The 20,932-nt window shown below is 39.7% G+C and overlaps 1 protein-coding gene across 1 annotated transcript in view; it reads right to left on the reverse strand.

Annotated features, from left to right (window-relative positions):
• The window catches only part of LOC113008869 (contactin-associated protein-like 4), a 115,312-nt gene that overhangs the window by 74,806 nt on the left and 19,574 nt on the right, over positions 1 to 20,932 (reverse strand). The window contains exons 2-3 of the mRNA XM_026146730.1: positions 19,871 to 19,981; positions 2,007 to 2,200 (exon numbers count right to left, since the gene is read on the reverse strand). Coding sequence (XP_026002515.1) covers positions 2,007 to 2,200; positions 19,871 to 19,981 — 305 coding nt within the window. The remainder of the gene's footprint in view (positions 1 to 2,006; positions 2,201 to 19,870; positions 19,982 to 20,932) is intronic.

Genomic DNA, 20,932 nt, shown 5'->3' on the forward strand with positions numbered 1-20,932 from the left:
GGATGCCTTCATAGTGCATAACTCCTTAAAGGTCGAATTTAATGACAAGTATTGTCTTGGTCATGCTTCTGACATGATGTGCTTTCTTTAGGATTTGAGATTGCTGTTTGGTATCTGGGTTGAAGCCAGAGATATACTGTACAGTGGGGGTAACAATTCTTTGATCACTTGCTGAACTTGTAAGTTTGCTTACTTCTAAAGGAATGAACAGTCTCTTTGGTAGTTTCATAATGGAGAGAGACAGAATATCAGTGAAAAAACCTAGAAATAAAACACATTACATGAAAGTTCTAATTTGATTTTTATGTCACCGAAAATGTCATCTCTCTCTGGAGATTTTCTAGCTGACTGAAGTCTGAAGACTGGCTGGGCCACTCCATGAGCTTAATGTGCTTCTCCTTTAGCAACTCCTTTGTTGCAGAATGATGGGGAAGGATAGGTCATGATCATGGATGGAAGACCCGCCCACAACAAGTTAGTGCATACTCAAGTTTGAAGAAAAATGGTGAAATGCAAATGGTCAGATTGGGACTTCAAGAAAACATCCAAAAAAGTAAGAGTGAATGATAAAAGGTTAATTAATGTCATTTTTGTGTTTGTTTTCTATAGGCACAGTCTCCTTTTGAATCACACTTTAAAACATTTGAAACATGTGGCATCATAAAGTAAGACTCCACATGCAACTTGCTTGATGATGGGATCTAATTTTATTCTATTTTTAATCCATGAAGTAGTTAGTGACTCTAACCATCAAATAAATGAAAGTAACCTGAGTAGAGACTTTGTTTCTACCTTTACCTCACAAGTCAGTGAGAAGCTGTGACTGATGCAGCTGTTTTTGCAGTAAAATTCTCACCATCACAGAGACGCTAAGCAAGCCTGACTAATATACGAAGCTTTAAAAGTGCTCTAAAAGCTGATGTGGATTCACCGCCTTTCATGCTGACTGTCAAATCAACATGTTTTTAAGCTACAAGGAGTGTGTTCTTTAGTGATGACTTGAAGGGCTTTGGAGAGTTTGTATCCTTCACTGTGAAAAAGTTGTACCCAGTCAAATGTGAGGGGAAAAAAAGTTTTCTTTGGGTTGCTGCTGTAGTGAAAGCTGCACTTTCTTCCATACAGAAGGGAGGATACGCGTGACATATCAAATGTTGTTCAGTCAGTCGAGGTTTGCATGGCTGCCTGTCATTCTGACATCTGTACTTTGCTCATTGGTGATCAGTCATTCTCCCAGTCTAGTATTCTCTTTTTTATTGAAACAACACTGGAAAAATAAAAAATTAAAGAGAGAAAAAGAAATGGGGAATATATTTAGACGTAAAGCAACCGCAACACTAGGTACTTAAGTCACTGCGTGCTTTTCTCAGCGAGCTTTCTCACCAATTTCTTCTGCACATTTACATTTTAAGAGCCGCCACACTTATCGAAAGCGGCTGAGCTCGAAAGCGCCCATTCAGCGACCTGCTTGCAGACTGGTGATGGACAGCTTTCAGGCATCAAAGCTGGGAGTTTTTCTACGCCAGGCGGTCTTTCTCATAACAGCACCAACCTCCTGTCAGCACAGGCTAAACTGTCTGACAGCAGACCCACACCGTCAACAGACTCCTGCCCAAGTTCCTTTCATTGTTCCATGTATTATTAATAAATAGTGAAAGGCTCCTGGTGTGCACGCCATGTTGCTGCAGGCAGCACCAGTCCCCACAGATAATGTTAAATAATGTCTATGACAGTTAGGTCAACTGTGTGTGATTGTAGAGTGTCACTGCCTGGACAAACTGTATTTTTAGCTGTTAAAATCTGTATTATATAACACATGTGGGGGGTTTCTTTTTGTGTGCACTTTTTGTTAAATATCTATGATCTTGTCACAATCAGTTAAAAAATATGTACTTTTCTACAACAAGATGATGGATTGACATGGACATCCATACTCCCATCAGGTGACTGCACAAATATGTTGCACACCCAACACTACTATGTAATCCTGCCACCGGAAGAAGAGTTACCCCTAAGCTGTCTTCCTGCCGGTGTTGTCTCCAGTTGTGTCCTGTGTCACTGAACATCAACAGATAGGCCGTGAGCCAATCAGAGCTGCCGTAGCGGCCCTGCGTGGCAACAGCAGTGATTTGGGTTCTCCTCCCCAGGTCCACCTCCAACCACTGGTATCGGTCTGAGACCAGAGGAGACCAACCTCCAGCTCCTGCACAGGGGACAAAAACAAAGAGTGGATTATAATAATGGGTATACGCGGTTAGTGTAAACTTAGTGTGAGTATTATTCTTGTTGTGGGACCACGACTCTTACACAGTCACACTGCAGGCACTATGGTTATCATAAGGTAAATATTATATTTTAACAAGAAGACCTGGTTTAAGATCAAGATGAAGTTCAGGCAAAAAGCAGTTACGGTCGACAGTGAAAAAAATGCTCTGTGTTTGTGTGTGAAAACATTAGCATAAAAAGTCATTGGTGTAAGGTTTGACCAGTCAGGTGGTGATTAACTAATCTGACCAGCTGACCACTGTTCACATGCATAAGTTAGTATTGTGGATCACATTTGCAAAACGGTATTACTAATACTCCATCCAAGCATGTGTTATTTGACTGTTTGGTTAGCCACGGCTCTGTAAATGGTGTCAAAATCATTTCACTTGTTATTCTGTGTTTGCAGCCTATAACCATCCTAAGCGTTGATTAACTCTGAGCTGTGTGACTTTTGACTGACTTGAGACATTTGTATGAGTGTGAGTAGTAAAAATGAAAAGAATGGAAATAATACCAGTTCAAACAGCCAATTTGGAGAAATCATTAAAGAACAAGAAATCAAAGACAGCAACATAAATTACCAATAATCCGCTAATGCCTGTTGATGCCTTCAGGTATCTAAATTAAGATTTAACACACCATTTTATTCTGTTTTTGTCTTTTAAAGCATTTCTTGGTTTGTACAATACATTTTTTTTTAGATATTCTTAAGTCTTCAGATTGATTATAAAATGGTAAATGGGTGTTTTCTAATCTGCATACTTCAACAGCTCAAATATCTGGATCCAAGCATGGCAGCCACTTCAGTATGAAATCTTCAGGTTTTTCATATCACAAAATGTCACGATGGTCAAAGATGCCAAGAAGCCATTGGCTCCCTTTAATCGACTCGAAGGGAAGTTTAAAAACTATTTGCCAAAAATGCAGATCCCTTCAGAGATGACAGAAACATCACAGAGAGCGTTTAAGTTACTGGAAAGGTATATTAGTTAATGTTCCATTTGTAAATATTTTCTTCATAATAAGGAGACCCTGCTTTGAACTTTAAATATTGCAAATCACAGTACAATTATAGTGCATCCCTTTTCTGGATTTGATTGAAGTCCACATAGATGCTCACAGACATAAAACCCTAGAATATGTCAACATTTGCCTGGTTTCATGATGATAACTAATAAATCCTCAAGACATTAAGTGGGATATATCTGGGCCACAAACCCTTTGAAGAAAAATGGATTAGATGATGCAGCACCAGAATGGTATTTATGAATCTCCACAAGTAAGTGTCAAGATTTGTCCTGCCATTTAATGGATCTGTTCTGGTTTTTATGAGCTCTCCAAGGTGACAATATGAGAGAAAGTGAATGTGATTCAACTTCACTTAAAATATCTTCTCTGACATGAGACAAATCACTGAGCTGAAACTTTTGTCTGTTCTCCAGTGACATGCAGAGTACTATCATATTTTCCAGGGGTAACGTGCTCCATTTTTGTCTGGGCAACATCTGTTGCAACAGCTGGAGAGGACACTCAGGGATGTAAGGGACTAACACACACTATGTTCATGCTGTTGTCTAAAATAGGTACTTCCATCAGCACTGTGGTATGTCTGACACTGCTATACCATTTTTTTTAAGAAGATGCAAGTGTGGAGGTAGCAGCACACTGGAAGGACAGAGTCATAATACCTAAATGCACTCATTTAGAAATCCTCATTAGAATGAAGGCTGATAGTCTATAGTTAGATCTGCACATTTTCTTGTTTCAAAGGGAATTCAGATAAAACTAAGGTTATTGAGCTATGTTCTAAAATTTAGAATCAAAAAATCTTGAACAGTCAGGCGCCATCTAATCTTAAAGACCTAATAGTAGCATATAACTCCAACATAGCATTTTACTATTGGACTGCTGGCTTACCTGTGGTTACTAGGATATTTAAAAGGAGTATGGGAGGGAGAGCCTTCATCTTTCCGGAACCTCGTCTATGGAACCAGCTCCGAGTTTGGATTCTACTGTAATTAGGATTAAACTTTCCTATTTTATAATATTTATATTCAGGATTGGATCAGATTAACCTCCTGTCTGCACTACAAACGGCCTAGGTTGCTGGGGGCTTCCCATGATGCACTGAGTGTTTCTTCTTCCCTCACTCTCTTTGTGTTTACACACCACTCTACATTTAATCATTACTTAATTTTAATCTGGCTCTCTTCAATAGAGCATCTTTTGTCACGCTCACTCCAACCTGTTGCAGCAGATGGATGGTTCTCCTGCAGGTGTCTTCCTGTTAAAAGGGAGTTTTTCCTTCCCACTGACAACAAAGTGCTTACTCATAGGGAGTCATTTGATTATTGGGGTTTTCTCTCTATTACTGTAGGGTCTTTATCTTACAATATAAAGCACTTTGAGGTGATTTGGTGCTATATAAACAAAGCTGAATTGAACTGAACAGAAATGACTGTTCAGTTTGAAGCCTTTGAACTCAGCTATTTGTGCAAAAAGTACAGCTATAAAAATACGTTTTTGGATTTCTTCTAGTGTTGACTTTTTTTCTTTTTTTTGCCTGCCAGTGTTGATTTTTTTTTAGCTACAAACAAAAATCACGGTGGATTTTTCAAAACTAAGGACCTTTAATATCCAAGTAAATTAATCAAATAAAAAATATATAATGCAATAAACCTGTTTAAGTAGAGCTAGCAATACACCCTCCAATTAAGTATCACAAAATGTTGGGGTATATTTGACAATGTATCACTGTTTAGTGTTTTTATCAAGCTTCGTTGTTGAAGTGAAATCAAAAGTAAAGTAGGTGAAAGTTGATTTCACTAAATGTTCCACAAAGAATAACGTGGAGTATTCACACACAGATTATAATATCCTTTGGCATCTTAATCAAAGAAGAAAAACTCACTGTCATGCATAGTAAGCAAAAATCTAAATGAATCTGGATTAGAATATTGAATATAAGAGCATATAAGGAGAAACAACATATTTGTTTTGTGGTACTCAATTTTATTGAGCTAGTATGTGTTTTTAATGTTTTGCCTGCTGTAACACAGTAATTTCTCAAAATTTCTGGCATAAACAAAATATATCTTATCTGAAATAAGCTGCTGAATATTTATGCACCAGACTCCATCAGGGATGTTTGAGTCTGAGAGCCTCCATGATTTGTTTTTCTATAAGTACAGTTAGTTGCATCCAATCACCTCTAATCACCTCAAGCTCATGTTTCAAATGAAATGTTTTGGGAAAAGATTAAAATATCTGGATTTGAAAAAAGAATGGTGTAGATCGAAACAGGAAAGATGGCAGGAACACACAGCAGGAGTGTGAACTGTGTCATATAAAATACTGCAGTTAATCAAGTGGGTTTGTATTTGGGAAATTTAGGAACATGTCGCAGAGGATGAGTAGGTTGGAGAAAGGGAGTGAAGAAGTGAACTAGCCCAGAAAGTGAAACAAAGGCAGAAAAGGACTGAAAGGCACAGACACAAAGAGTGGTGCCTTGATGCAGTTGCTAACCTTTGCAGAGACATTGCCATAACTAACACAGCTGCAATCTGATTTTATTTTACTTTGGATGCTGCTGGTATCCCATGTGTGTGTGTGTGTGTGTGTGTGTGTGTGTGTGTGTGTGTGTGTGTGTGTGTGTGTGTGTGTGTGTGTGTGTGTGTGTGTTTGAGTGGCTGTGTCTGAGTTTGTGAGTCTACATGTGTGTAAGCTTGATAAAAAGTGCTGAGTCAGGGCAAAGCAAATCCATGGTGCCCAAGGAGCAGATGGAGGGATTTCTCCCCTACTGAGGGTGCACACATACACACCACACCCACACCCACACACACACACACACGATAACGCAGCCACCCTGAAGAGCAGTTGAGATTGTGTTGTCAAAGTGATGTCATGCTGCTATTAGGACAATGTAAATCAATACTACAAACTCTTTCAAACTGCCAAAGTGGACACAGTGTCTTTTTATCACATCTATTATTAATCCTCCTTATATCAGTTTACTGTGTTAACACAACCCGCCATGAACTTCATTTGAATTGTTCAACATAGCACGCTGCAGAACAGATTGCTAAAGTACAGCAGTGATTGGTAATGTCAGTCAGCATCATAACTGATCATAGAGATTATGGACCTTTAAAAAAACAGCCCACACTTTCAGTTGTAGCTTGAAGGAGAAACAAATCTAACAACTTTAATAATGGCTCAGTTCCATTCTGCCTCCCAGTATAATGTGTCAGTGAGAAAGTATCCACGCTGCCAGCATGTTGAAATCTCTTCATCAAATTGGTTGATTGCTATGAGATGAAGTGAGATGCATGGCAACATGCTAACATTCAACTCAAGGAACAGTAGAGAAGTCAATGTTCAGCTGAGCAACGTTACCGAGAGTAGTTATTTTAATTTGTAGTTAATTTTAAAAAGGCAAACATGTATATTCATCACAACTTAAAAGGGAAATATATTACAAGGGAAATATTTCAAGCCCTTATTGTTTTAGTTTAGGTGATTATAGCTTACATAATATTTCCTAAAATCAGCCAAAAGAGAAAAAAAAATTCAACAGAGAAATCTGTTCTGCGTTGAAAACCTCTGAAAAGCAACTCGTTTATACCGTTAGTACTTAGTACCGCAAATTCCCACTGCAGTGTGGCGTGGACTGCATTAGTGCGTGGTTCTGCAGAAGTGTTATTGAAGGCCGGGTTGCTTTAAAAACAGCTTTCAGCTTCTCTGTATTTTTAGGGTGGGTTCTTTTTGACAATCACTCATCGATTCTCTGTGGAGTTCAGGTCAGGTGAGCTGTTGGCCAGCACAGTAATAATATGGTCAGCAAACCATTTGGCAGTAGTTTTGGCACTATGGGCAGATGCCAAGTCCTGCTGGAAAAGGAAATCAGCATCTCAGTAAAGCTTGTCAGCAGACGGAAGCATGAATAAAAAGCATGCAATAAAATCTCCTGGTAGAAAGTTGCAGGAAACTCTGTGGTATAACCACAACTAATGCTGCAATCCAGATAGCTTGGAACTTTGATGTCAGAACTCGGGTGTGATGTCATTCCCATTTTGGTTTTCAGCAAGATAGAAGCATCCAGGTATCAATAAAAATAAACTTTTTTTGCACTTAAAAACCACATTCATGGGTACAGCCATGCAAATGAACACCTTGGCGTCACGTTTAACCCATGTGAGTAATCATTATTTATCAATGTGTGTTTTAGAAGGGGCATACTGTAACCCAAGAAATGATTTTTTCCTAGATTTAATCTGTTTTTGGTGCCTAAAAAGTAAGCAGTGAGTGAAAGCCAAGGCTAAAAGCAAATGTGGGGGAATAAAGCAAAGCTTGAGAAACAAAGCAGCAGTCTCCTGGCTGACAAACTTGTGACTTCACTTGAATTAACCGTGTCTGAGGTCATCTTCTTTTCTCTTGCTGTGCTTCCTGCTTGTTAGGGCAGCAGCTAAAGGCCAGAGCTAATAAGTACCTCAGTAACAGACATGGACACTGACAGCGCAAGAGGAGAGAGCAGACAGGCTGACCTTTACTCATTACAGCTGGAGTGGAGAGGGAAGAAGTGACAAACACAAACAAAGGAAAGGAAGAGACTGACAGAGTGACAGAAGAAGGCAGATCAATTGACATCTATAGGACTGCAGAGGAGGGAGACTTAAGAAGAGAGGAAGAAAGGAAGAAACACCTGGAAGAGAGGAGCGCTGAAGGGGTCTAAATAAAAGAGGGGAGAACTGGGTATAAAGTGTTTGGGGAAAAAAACGAATGACCATGTTTCTCACATATCACCTGTTTGATCAGCAGCATAATTATTTCTGTCAGTTCTAATCCAGCATATCTGTTTGTTTTCTCTGTATAGCCTGTTTTATACAGACTATGGTATGTACCAAGGCTGCATTCCTTCCAGTACTGAAAGGAGGCACCATACACCTATACTGAAGGAAGCTCAAGGTCACGTTTATTTATATAGCACATTACCAACAGTCTATGCTGCACAAAGTGCTTCACAGTGTAAAAGGAAGGAAGAAGGACACCAACAAACAGACATGCAAATAGTCCTATCATAGTTTTCAGACAAGGAAAGACTTCAAATAAAGAAAAGCACCTAAAAAAACAGCAGCAGCTCGATTTGTTCAAAGAATTCAAGGTGAATGAGTTTGAGTTCCACATCCAACAACATCAACAGCATTATCCTTTTTTATGTAATCTTTAAATACCTGTCCCTATTGCCAGTCTTGGCAGCCGGGGGTCAGTCCGCCAGGGCCTCCGCTCCTGGCCGCCACCCGGAACACAATGCACCCGACCCCTATGGCGCCTCCTGCGGGTGGTGGGCCTGCGGGAGGATGGGCCCATGTCTCCTCTTCGGGCTGTGCCCGGCCGGGCCCCATCCGGGAGGGCCTCAGAGTAGAGCAGCTGCTGCTCCACATCGAAAGGAGCCAGCTGAGGTGGTTCGGGCATCTGACAAGGATGCCCCCTGGGCGCCTCCTGGGTGAGGTGTTCCAGGCATGTCCCACCGGGAGGAGGCCCCGGGGCAGACCCAGGACACGCTGGAGAGATTATATCTCTCAGCTGGCCTGGGAACGCCTTGGTATTCCCCGGGATAAGCTGGAGGAGGTGGCTGGGGAGAGGGAAGTCTGGGCCTCTTTGCTTAGGCTGCTGCCCCCGCGACCCGGCCTCGGATAAAGCGGATGAAGATGGATGGATGGATGGATTTAAATACCTGCTAGTATTTTATTTGCAAAAGCAGCTATGTTCCAGGAGAAAATGTAGTGGCTAATGCTAAACAAATACACAGCCTACACCAGCCATCCTAACATTTCAGTCTGGGTCCCATCAACAAAATAAATAAATGGTCTGCCAAGAGTGATAGAACAAATTTTTTAATAAAGAAGTTTCTATTTAAGAACATGAGATAATTATTTTTTGTTATTGCATTTGGGTATTGAAAATTATGTATTTTATTGGTACTGGTGCCAACTATTAAAATGCTCGTATCCTGACATGATTGAAAAGCACTGTAGAGCAGCTGTACTTTGTTGCTACAAGTAATTCCTTTGAGTTTATGGTTTGCCTTGTTTACATTAAAATATTGATTTGAGACATTTAGATTTTACTGTAGAACACTGGCCAAATAAGAAACAAATGTAATTAGCAAATTTCCAATTAAAACATGCACGCACAGCAGAATTATATAAGAACTACAAGTTCAAGCAAGAGTTTTGAATTTTTGTCACAAAGTAAATTAGCTTTTATTTTCATTGCACAATTTAAAAACAAAACAGACACCTTTACATCTGTACCAACAACAGTACCCAGGTGCAATGCTCTTTGAGAATTTAGGAGTAAGTTAATGCCAAACAGTCTGCTTGGAAATTAGATTTGAGGTGAGACTGGGAGACTGTGCAGTTTTGATTTCTTCATGGTTGGTCAATAAAAAACTGGATAAATTGTAGTATTGATTGCACAATGTTTTATTATTAAAATGTATTCATCTGCAACTGGTAGATTTTGAAAAGCCACCTATTTGTCTTAGGAGTGTGATAATCTACTGAGAGTACCTAGTGTTTAGGTAGGATTCAAGTTCTACTCTTCCATAAACAAGCACATCCTTTCATATAAGTTAATATGTGTCATTGCGGTAAATCGGGCATGGTTTTATTTGGGCTAGCATGAAAGCATCAAAGGGGGTGTTATTTTAGAGGCTTCCTCCTGGCTCAGAGCTAGGATACAGGCCAAGGACACGTGGTGTCAGCTATGGATTATGACTTTTTCATGGTGGGCAGGGGTGGGAGATGGAACAGAAACTCACAGATAACAAGTTCAGTTCCCACAGCACCAAGTTTGTGCCCATCAGAAACTGCAAATATTTCACAAGTGTCCTTGAGTCACACCAAATAAGAACACCATCTTAGTGCCTAAGATTGATTTAGATCAAAATAAGAAAAAAAAAACTACTGAGAAACCACACATGACTGGGATTATCGGAAATGTGGAACAGATTTTTGATAAAAGCCTCATATGAATTAACAAGCTATATCACTGCAAAACACTTGTTACGTAAAAAAAAAGAGAAACAAAATCTTTACACTCTTTAAACCCATGCACGTACAGTATCTCACTCTGTGATTAGTAAACATGAAACATTGTCAAAATGATCATATTTTAGTTCATATGGATAAAGAAGTAAAACGGAAATAGTCCAACATATCTACACACATTTGTTTGCCATAAAATTATTATAGAAAACCCCAACGATCAGACAACCGCCAATAAAGTAGCACTTGGCGACAGTGGGAAGGAAAAGCTCCCTTTAAAAAGGAAGAAACTTCCAGCAGAACCAGGCTCAGGTAGGGGCAGCTATCTGCCATGACCAGGTGGGGGTGAGACGAGGGAGACAGGACAAAAGAGAGCCAGAGATTAATAATAGCTAGTGATTAAATGCAGAGTTGTGTATAAACACGTACTGAGTGAAAACAGGTGAGTGAAGAAGAAACACTAAGTGCATCATGGGAAGCCCCCGAGGTCTGTTGCTGTGTAACTGAGAAGGGAGTTCAGGGTCACCTAATCCTAAAAGTAGAGAGGGTATCTGTCTCCCAAATCAAAACTGGGAGCTTGTTCCTCAGGAGTGAAGTCCGAAGGCTGAAGGCTATGCCTCCTATGCTCCTTTCACCACATGTAAGCCAGCAGTTTGAGAGCAAAGGGCTCCGTTGGGGTGATATGGTACTATGATGTTTTTAAGATAACATGGGGTCTGATTATTTAAGACCCTGTATGTGAGGAGAAGGAAAGCATCAAAGGGGTGTTTTTTAGAGGCTTTTCCCTCTGCTTGCTATTGTTGACCTGCCTGGTTTTGCAAATTTATGTAAGAAAAACTAACTATGCATATGTGAGCTTATGTATCAGAACCTGCTTCTTTTTATGTGCATTTGAGTGCTAGCAATGATCTCTGATGGCACAACCATATTTACAAAGGATGGGCACTACAGTTTTCCTCCTAAAACCTTCATTTTGTCACTTAGACTTAATGATACTGCAGTCACGTCCTGTTTATATAGCTGACTGCTTTTGATTGGAGAGCTATAAATTTTCTCAGCAACCCAATTACATGTCCCTATAAAATCTTTATTATCTATGCTATTTATTATCTTTTAATGGTGAAGCTCATGTTAGTAAATCTCTAGTTTCAAACTAGCAGTAGCCACTAGGAATTTTACTGAGAAATACCTGCTGCTGCAGTTACTGTATGTTCATGACCAAAGTCTGTGGCTTGACCACAGAGAGACCAATCAAGCCGGTGACACAGCTTTTGTTGCAACAAATAATGGAGCAGTGCCCCTGGTGCTAGACAGAGCCATCTCCACTTGCAGAATTAACTTCAGCTTTTGTCTCTGCTAATAAGACGGTAAAAGAACTCAACATCCTGCAATCTATTTCTATCCTCTCTGTTCTAATTGCTATCTCCACCATGTTAGTGTCTATTGGGAAATAGATGGTGACACAACGCTTGTCAGGGCAGTGGCTTTACAAGGAGGAATAGATGTGTCTGCAAGATAAATGTACTGTTTGGTTAGCACTGGTGCACAGTTGTTCATGTCAACAGAAGGTTGGAACAAGAAGACAAAAGCAGAACTGTGGTAGAGGGGAAAGGATACGAGCCATTATAACAAGGGAAAAAAGTCACCCAAAGTCAGCGGGTCTCAAAGATGCAGTAAGTCACAGATAACTAAGCAGAGACGCATGGCAGTATTTCAGGCCAAGATCTGTAAATGTGTCTGTGTCTGGTTTTTAAACTGATTTGAGTGGGAGAGTCAAATATGAGACAGAGCTTGAGGTGTATTTCTGACAACCTGGGAGATAATATGCAGCTATATATAAAACTGACCGGGCACCAGAGCAAATAAACAGTCTTGGAAGTAAAAAAGAAGAAAAAGAAAGAAAAAAAGAAAAAAGAAACACCTGAAAGATACAGAGGCCAGGTCACTGAAATCTTTTATGAAAGCCTTTAATACAGGTATAGCAAAACCACTTTTAGTGTCCAAATGCAGCAAAGAAAAGAGCTTAAAATCATAAAAACCAATGTGATTTTTTTAAATATGTAACAAAGCTGATCTTTGAGTTATACAGAATCCTAAGGGGGTCTTAATTCATCTTGAAAATGAGAAGATAGGATCCTTATTCCCAGAAAAAGAACCTGTGATTATTATTTTATAAGTGAATACTCCCTGTGAAAGGACAGTGCTTAGAACTTACGATGCTTGGTTGCCTTTATTCTGCTTCAAGATGCATCAAACACTTTTAAAACATATTTAAGTCTCTTGATTTACTTTTTCTGCATGAAGGGCTTATGCTGGGCTTAACCTGGGCTCATGATCATTTCCATACCATTGAATATATTCGAGAATTTAGAGCTGGGCATTTTCTCTAGTGGATGAGGATGAATTTGAGCTAAAAGACCTTTATTATTGACCAACATTAGCTAAGTTGGGTGAAATAAATGGTAACATCAACCCAAAAGTGCTGAATGTATAAAAGTAAATATTTCGTAAGACGATTTTTCATGTGCGACCTGGTTTCATTGCTGCCGTGCGGTTTAAGTTTTGATCAAGTTTAAGCACGTGAAGCTTTTAGCTTAAAATGTAATTTGTGTTCATTTCAAACTGTCGTATTTCCCATTAATAGCATGACCCTCAGTTACTGAGCTTGGCAGTGATGGTACTGACACTTCCATATTGCAGATGTTGAGAAGTGAGCATTAACAATGAGCAGTGTATATCAGAAATTAACCTTCTTGACAACTCCATTAGGAGTCTTCATCCACGGATACTTGCCATCTGAACCGTGTGTGACCATGGCCATGCATATCCATTAATAATATACAGGATGTTATTAAATATATGATATTTCATGTGAGTGAACACAGTTAAAGAAGACTTATGGGTCCCAGATAGTTTATTATCAGCAGTAAATTGGGGTTAGTCACAGCATAAAAATGTGATTTTTAATGAGCTGTCATGGATTAGTTACTCTGGCTATTTTCAGTAAATTGACTGAAGGATGTAGAAGCAATGTAGACAGAATGCTAAGATTAGAGGCTCTTTAGCTGCATTTTGTCAAGGAATGAGGCAATATTTATATATATTTATCCATATAATAAGATTTATGGGGAGGCTGACTACCTCAGATTAGAAGGAACTGAATGGAGGAGCTGTGGAATTTAACTAGATAGGGTGTTTAACAGTAAGCAGTAAGTGGGCACCTGGGGTGGCAAAGGTGACACATAAACATATCACACTTAAATCAATATCTGATTCTACATTTAATTCCCCCCCTCTGCTAATGTTGCACCCCTCCTTGAACTCTAAATGAGCACTTCCAGAAAATGATTACTGGGGACTGATGGAGTGTTCCAAGCCTGTTTCAGCATAATTACAGTGACTCTAATGTGCAATTATCAGTATGGACCACTGAAAAACAGAAACTGTTTAGAAGTTAAATACTGCCATTAACATTTGCCTATAAATGTTAAATGCGGCCATTAACATTTGGCTTTAAGATGAAATGGAGTTATCTTAATGTTTTCTTGGCAGTCCAAATGAGACTGAGTTTAAATTATAATTACAGCTGACCACACTGTACAAAGAAGAGCGGCAAGAGAGAGGAACTGCTGGATTTGAGAGGAGGGAGGGGCTAAAGAACTCTATTGTCATTCCCCTTATATGGAGGCAGATTTCAGCTCAGTATCTGTAATATGAACACCTGAGTGCACCCATTTAACATCAGCTTGATCACCCCTGTGGGAAATTTCCCCTGTGCTTTTCTTTAGTCCTGTAACAGCATTGACACAAAGATGAGACTTTTAACTAACTCAAGAAGAATCGCAGGTTTCCAGGCATACATCATGTATTTTCAAATTTTTCAAATGCTTTGTCACGGAGCAAACTCCCACTAGGATAGATGAAAATTCAGTGTGTGTGTGTGTGTGTGTGTGTGTGTGTGTGTGTGTGTGTGTGTGTGTGTGTGTGTGTGTGTGAGTGAGAACTGGCTGACTTTGCCAATAGCAGTAAAATAGCTTTTTTCAAATCTAAAGCCCTGTTCTGGACTTCACTTTGCTTTTTTTCCACACAAGACCCTCAGTTCCAGTTCTAGGCCTGATGAGGTGGAAAAAGTCAAGCCTAAAGGCAGTAACAGCAAGGCACTGATCAGCTTGTACAAAGAGTCCTGGCATCTATTAACCTTTATGTACCTCAAGAACCAAACTGCCACTGTACAGAAGATTTGAGCGTGACTGACCTCATTATTCTGGATTTGAAAGGTGTATCTTGTACCCCGTTCTGCCTTGGATTCACTTTCCGTCAGGTGCTATCAGCGGTGTGAAAATATTTCTTCATTAAATAACAGGTTGAATCTGGACAGATGGCACCACACTGCTCCTCATTTATGAACAGAAATTTCAAAAATGTTATCCCCAACTCTGTGCCTCTGTATTGCTTTAGGCGTCTGAACTCACATGGGTCAATATAAGTTTTGTTTTTACTTAGGCTCTGATAAGCTGCTGCACCACTTGCACTAGTCTCACTCCTCCAGTAAAGTAGTTCAACTTAGTCCTACAAAAGTGTCTTTCTTGCATAACTGATGGCAAAAAAAACCAAACTTGCTCAACATATTGAGGACTGTTGCTCCTTGGCCTTTAAATTAAAGCCTTCTGCTTGAGGGCCTCTGCTGAATTCTGTGTCAAAGCCTCTCTCTGGCCTCTCCCAAGACCCTTTTTTTATAGCTTCATCAGAAGGAGCAACTCTCAGTGCCAGGGCCATTTCCCAGCCTAATGAATTGGCCACGTTCAATGTTCAGCCAAATAATGCATACAGTGAGGCACAGTACTGGGAGTGGAGGCAGTACTGTGATCCTTGAGTGGGATTAACAGGGCACCATGTGTGAGCAGCCTATCCAGCACCAGTCCCCATATGGGCTGAGCAGCCACGATGCAACTCAAGAGGTGGGAATGAGAGCCAAAGGAGCCCAAGGAAGCACGTGGGAGTTCTGTCACCTTCATCTAATCCGGCTGCTTGGCTTCTAGTAGACTTCTAACTACTTTGTGATGGACAGGACACTTCACTGTGCTTTGCTCTTCACTTTTTATTGCCCCTGTTCACCAACAAGAGGGAACTAGTGGAAACTGACAATCACTGTTGTAGAATCCTGAGTAAATGACAGGACGCTGTTTCTGTTGTTCCTTTAAACAACAAATGAGGGTGGGATCAAGAACTTCCTGGAATCTGCTTGTAAAAACCAAAACTATTTACATTTGGCTTGTATAGGTCTGGGCCACTTTCAGACGGATCTTTACAATCCTGTTATGACCATTTCACCACAGATCTCAAATGTGTGCAATGAGCAGTGGGTTTCTCTGTCAGACTGGTCAGACTTCCATGTTCAAGATCGTAGTTTGGGGCTCAACTTAGCAGTTTCAGGATGTATGCATGTATTTTTTTGAAATTTACAACATTGTGCATTGTGAATTCTATTTTAAAGTTAAAAAAGGGAGAATACTCAGCAGGAGAGACCCAAAAAAGCTGAAGGGTTGCTGTTTTGACACACATGAAGGAGATTCAGAGACACATCATAGAGACGCCATCAGAACAGGACTTCCTGTTATTAATCTAAAAATAGCCTCACCGAGCGTTGTCCAGATATGCCTAACAGTTGACTTTGAAGGGTTTTAGTTTTCATGAGTTATTCCCACCACTTTGTAATCATACCTCAAACCGAGTTCTACTTCTGCCACTAAAAGTACACGGGACCTGAGATGGTACCTTGTGGTATTTCGCACTAGGATGTTGCCTTTGGATCCCTTAACGTTATTTGTTGATCACCTTGTGAATCCTGCGGATGTCTGATCAGACTAGGATGTGGGGAGTCTGGAGGCTGGATCAATTCATTAGGTTCATTATGTCCCACAAGTCATTCCTGAGGAGTTTCTGCAATGTGCCAGGTGTGCAACAATGCGCCAGGTAAATGTTGGTTTCTAAATAACATGCACATAAATGGCAGGAGCCCAGGTTTTCCAGCACAATGTAGCATTTCATTGTCCCATAAATGTATTGTATGTGTACAATGACAATAAAGGCCTATTCTGTTTTATTCTATAATAATGCTTTGATAAGTGTTATTCACATTACTTGTCAGTGGTTTTAATGTGGCAGATGAATTATGTATTTTGCAGATATTTTCTACCTCCCAAGACATATTCTGAACCTGCCCTGAATGAAATTACAAACTGAGCAGACACAGTACATGTTACACTAGGCAGTTGGAAGTGGTCCAATAAGTGCCTGGCTTTAGTGTTTCAGTGGAAAAACGAAAACAATAATTCCTCTGTCTCAGTCTAATATCGATCATGTGTGTACATCGTTTACAAACAACCTTATTTAAAAAACAACATTCTGGTGGCTCATCTTCCATTTTTCTCCAGCTTGATCAAATTATTCTTACAGTCTGAGTAAAAGATGAAGAAGTCTCCCGCTCCCACTGACGATGTTGTCCACTGGTTCTGCAGTCTGCAAGTGAGCTTTGTAAAGCTCCAAACATGGCATGGTAGCCCTTTGCAAGGCCAGCATCTGCATCCAGTAGAGACATCTCTCTTGAATTTTTACTGTGTTCTGTGAATCACAACCCAGTTTTATGTCCCTATTGCGAGCAGGTGGCCCGGTAGAGACTTTTGATGTACTAGTGTAATATAATTTCAGTGTGTTGTACAGTACAAATTGTTAGCAGTAACTGTTCTTTATCTATCTATCTATCTATCTATCTATCTATCTATCTATCTATCTATCTATCTATCTATCTATCTATCTATCTATCTATCTATCTATCTATCTATCTATCTATCTATCTATCTATCTATCTATCTATCTATCTATCTATCTATCTATCTATCTATCTATCTCACATGTTAGAGTCATTTATAAAACAAATGATAAATTGATAAATGTCATCTTCTTCTCTTTGTTTCGATATCCCTACAGCCAACGCGAATGTATTTCTCACACTCTGTGAATCCAGCTTAGGCTTGCCTTTGATGTTTTGTGCTCAGTGCCCTGTAGGGAGGCAAAGACTCTCCTGCACCACTGACACCCACAGAACTGAGCACATCTCAGTAAAAAGACAGAGAGTCGGTCAAGGAGTACTGTTTTTTTTGTTGTTGTTGTTTTTTAATTCTCAGTCTGTTCCTACCATTTCATTGGCCTGAAGGTGCTTCTTGACGGTTGATGTCAACAACTGACCAAATGTATGAAGCGTAAAGCTGCACAAGGTAAAAACTTTTTTATGGATAGCCTGCACCTCAAAACCCTCACTGTTAATACTTTCAAACACAAATGTGAAAAATGGAAAAGGTCATTGCTGTAAGGGAAAAGGGTAGAGAAGAATGATAACCATGCAGGTTGAGCTAACACAAATCTTATATTTAGCCCTTTTCGACAGAATAGTTGCAGGAAATATGAAACCGTTCCTGTTTTTTTTACCAACAACATTTAAAGAACTGATGATCAAACAGATTAGATCAATGACCTTTGTTATATTTTTAGTTTGTTTTTTAAGAACTCGAGGTAAGCAGTGGAAACAAAAGCACAGAGTAAACTTACTGTTCTTTGACTTTTCGATTTTGTGTATCCACCATGTTTGAGTTGGATGTACAGGACGAATGTAAAGGAGATATTTAACTGAATGGGGGTTTGGGGGGGTCAGTACATAATGAAACTTGTTTTTTTTAATAAAAAGAACTATCTCAGTCTTAACCCAATATTATTATTTATACACTTTCTTCTAAGAAAGTTTGCGAAAGTTGCTTTGTGGCCTCTCATAGGTGCTTTGGGGTCAGCCATCAACGTTCAGCCTCAATTGTCACAGCACTGACCAGTGGCCCAGTGTTTTGTGTTGCTAAATTTATATTCCTTAATGATTGTTATTCATGTTGTTTTCTGCTCACGTTATATTTGTGGTTCCAGCTTTTAGTTTCAGCCACTGTGTCTTCCATGTGTTCCAAGTTTCGTGTCCAGTCAGTAGCGTCTCAGTGTCAAGTCTGTGTCTCTGTGCACGCTTCACGTTTTACTTTGACAGTCTTATGTCCTATGTTAGTGTGTTCAGTTTTGCTTTGCCTTTGTCTTGGTATGTCTGATTAGTCCCTGCTGTGTTTCCACCTTTCCGTTTGTTGTCACGTTCTCTACGTTACCTGTGTGTCATGTGTAGTTCCATTTTCTTCAGTCATGTCAAGTCTTGTCCAGTGACTAATGACCAGTCAGGAGTTTCCTAGTTCTAGTTTGAGTTTGTTTTGTTTCATTAGTATTCATGTATCTTGTTTTTAGTTTGCATTTTCAAGCAATAATAGCCTTTAGTTAAGCTTTCTGTCTCCGAAACTGGCGTTTGGGTCCTGACCTAGCCTGCCACATAGCTCACCATGACATCAATAGCATTTTGATCTTTATAAAGTTTTATTACTGAGAGAAGTTTTTAACAAAAGATAAAAAATAAAGGAACTAAATCCACTGATTGATCCTTTACAAGTGAATACTTCATGACAATAGTTTTTGTGAGGGGGGGTTAAAAACATGAAAAACGTGTGCGGTTTGGAAGGTAAATCCAGTGTGTCACACAATCTGGGTCAGATAAGATTCAAGAAGCATACAAAGTCCCAGCATGATGTCACAAGCTACACTGCAGACAGACATATGTTGACATTGTTTCCACATACAGCAAAAATAAAAATGCAATAGTAACAGGAAATGCATGTCTCATCCGACTGTCAACTTATTTGGTTACCAACCGAGTGTAGACAGCCAGATGACATCTGCTCCACATACACAAGCTAGTATTACCAGATGGCAATTTAATTTTGGAACATTTTTTTAAACCAAGAGCAAGAACTCAATCCAATCAAGACCAAGAAAAGACAGTCGGCCAGTCGCGACAGTAATTCAAACGTCATAATGTTTGCTGGAGTACTGAAATCTGGTTTCTGTGTATGCAGATGCCTTCCACATGCACAAAACATGATGAGAACCATCTGACAGAAGGGGAAACAGTTCTTTGTTTATTCTTGTTAGCCAACACAAAAAAGATCAACCAGCAAAAACAGCATCTTACAAGAACTGGGCGAAAGGTGTGTGAAGCACAGTATAGCAACATACATATGAAGCCCACAGTGTGTGTACCTATTATCTTTCTGCGACATCCACAGTTGTGGGCTGTACGATGACTACACCATGAGGATAATTGAATTTTACTGCGAGTGCTCTGTAAGGTCAGCCAAATGGATTTCTTCACAAGGTAGCAAATAAAACAAAAACAAAATAATTGCCTTTACAATAAGAGAGCACTCCCCAATGAGTTCAGTTTTATGTTTGAACTTTTACTGCTGTGTGGGATTAAGTTTGAGTAATGAATTCTGGGTAATAAAGTCACAGTTTCACTTGGGCTTGCAGTGGTGCACGGCTAACCAGCTTGGATTGTCTCTGTTAGCATTTTTGACAATTACCAGGGTACTAACAGCAGATGGTGAAACGTCTAAGTTTAACAATAACAATGAATAACTACTCACCTTCTCTCCTGTTGACCTTAGCAAAGACCGGCCCATGACTACTGGACAGCTGGGAGGAGCTTCTGAAGGATGATGGTAGAAGACTGGACATCAGTGGGTTGTCACAAACATCTGTTATCCAGCCACAGCAGAAAAGACAGAGATCAGTGTTTACACTCACGGTCTGTTTCACTGGACATTCATAAGGACTTTCTGTGAGGAGTTTGCATGTTCTCCCTTTGCCTATGTTAGTGTTGTCTAGGTGCTCTGGTTTCCTCTTGCAGTCCAAAGACATTTAGGCTAAATGTTCATCCTGAATCCACCGTGGGTTTGGAAGTGGGAAAGATTCTGCACTTAAAGTCTGTATGTATCTCACTTTCCCAGGAACTGGCTTTGGTAAGGTGTCACATCCCCTCAACAAAATGATCAGATCTATCATAGCTGTCAAGGGGGGAGGGGGGACCCCATCCACTCTTCCAAAACAGTTAGCCTAAAGGAAAGTACAGATTAAGAGTTTAGAGCTGTGTAAGTGAGGCACATAATGTAGGATGCTTTGTATGGTCAGTAAGACTAGAAAAAGTGATCTATACTAGCCCATTTCAATCAGTCTCATAGGCTAATATCTCAGTGTGTTTTGCTCATATGATAGTGTCATTCCACCTGAAAGGTTAAACTTGGATTGCCCGATACCCAAAATATATGTAATCCTAGGTTGGGGGATAGATATGGGGCCTTAAAATGCTCTTTCAGGCAATAAGACAGCTTGGTTTCATGGAGAGACATTTACATGCCTCATACACTCTAATGTTTATGGAAATCAAGGACAAGCAATACATCAACGTTCAAATTTTATATGAATTAGTGACTTATGTACCTGCAGTTGAGTCATTGATACAATGCAAAAACTATATCATAAAGTGAAGTGCTTATTATGATGTTATGAATGGCTTTGATGATCAGAGGATCTACACTATGACAAGAGTTTGTCCACGGGCCTTTATTAGAAAATGTAAATTCTGCAGTAGTAATATAAAGTGTATATAAAATACTGACAAATGTTTGAGTATATTCATTCAGTCTTTA

The sequence above is a fragment of the Astatotilapia calliptera genome, chromosome 17, assembly GCF_900246225.1.
Source record: "Astatotilapia calliptera chromosome 17, fAstCal1.2, whole genome shotgun sequence".
NCBI lineage: Eukaryota > Metazoa > Chordata > Actinopteri > Cichliformes > Cichlidae > Astatotilapia > Astatotilapia calliptera.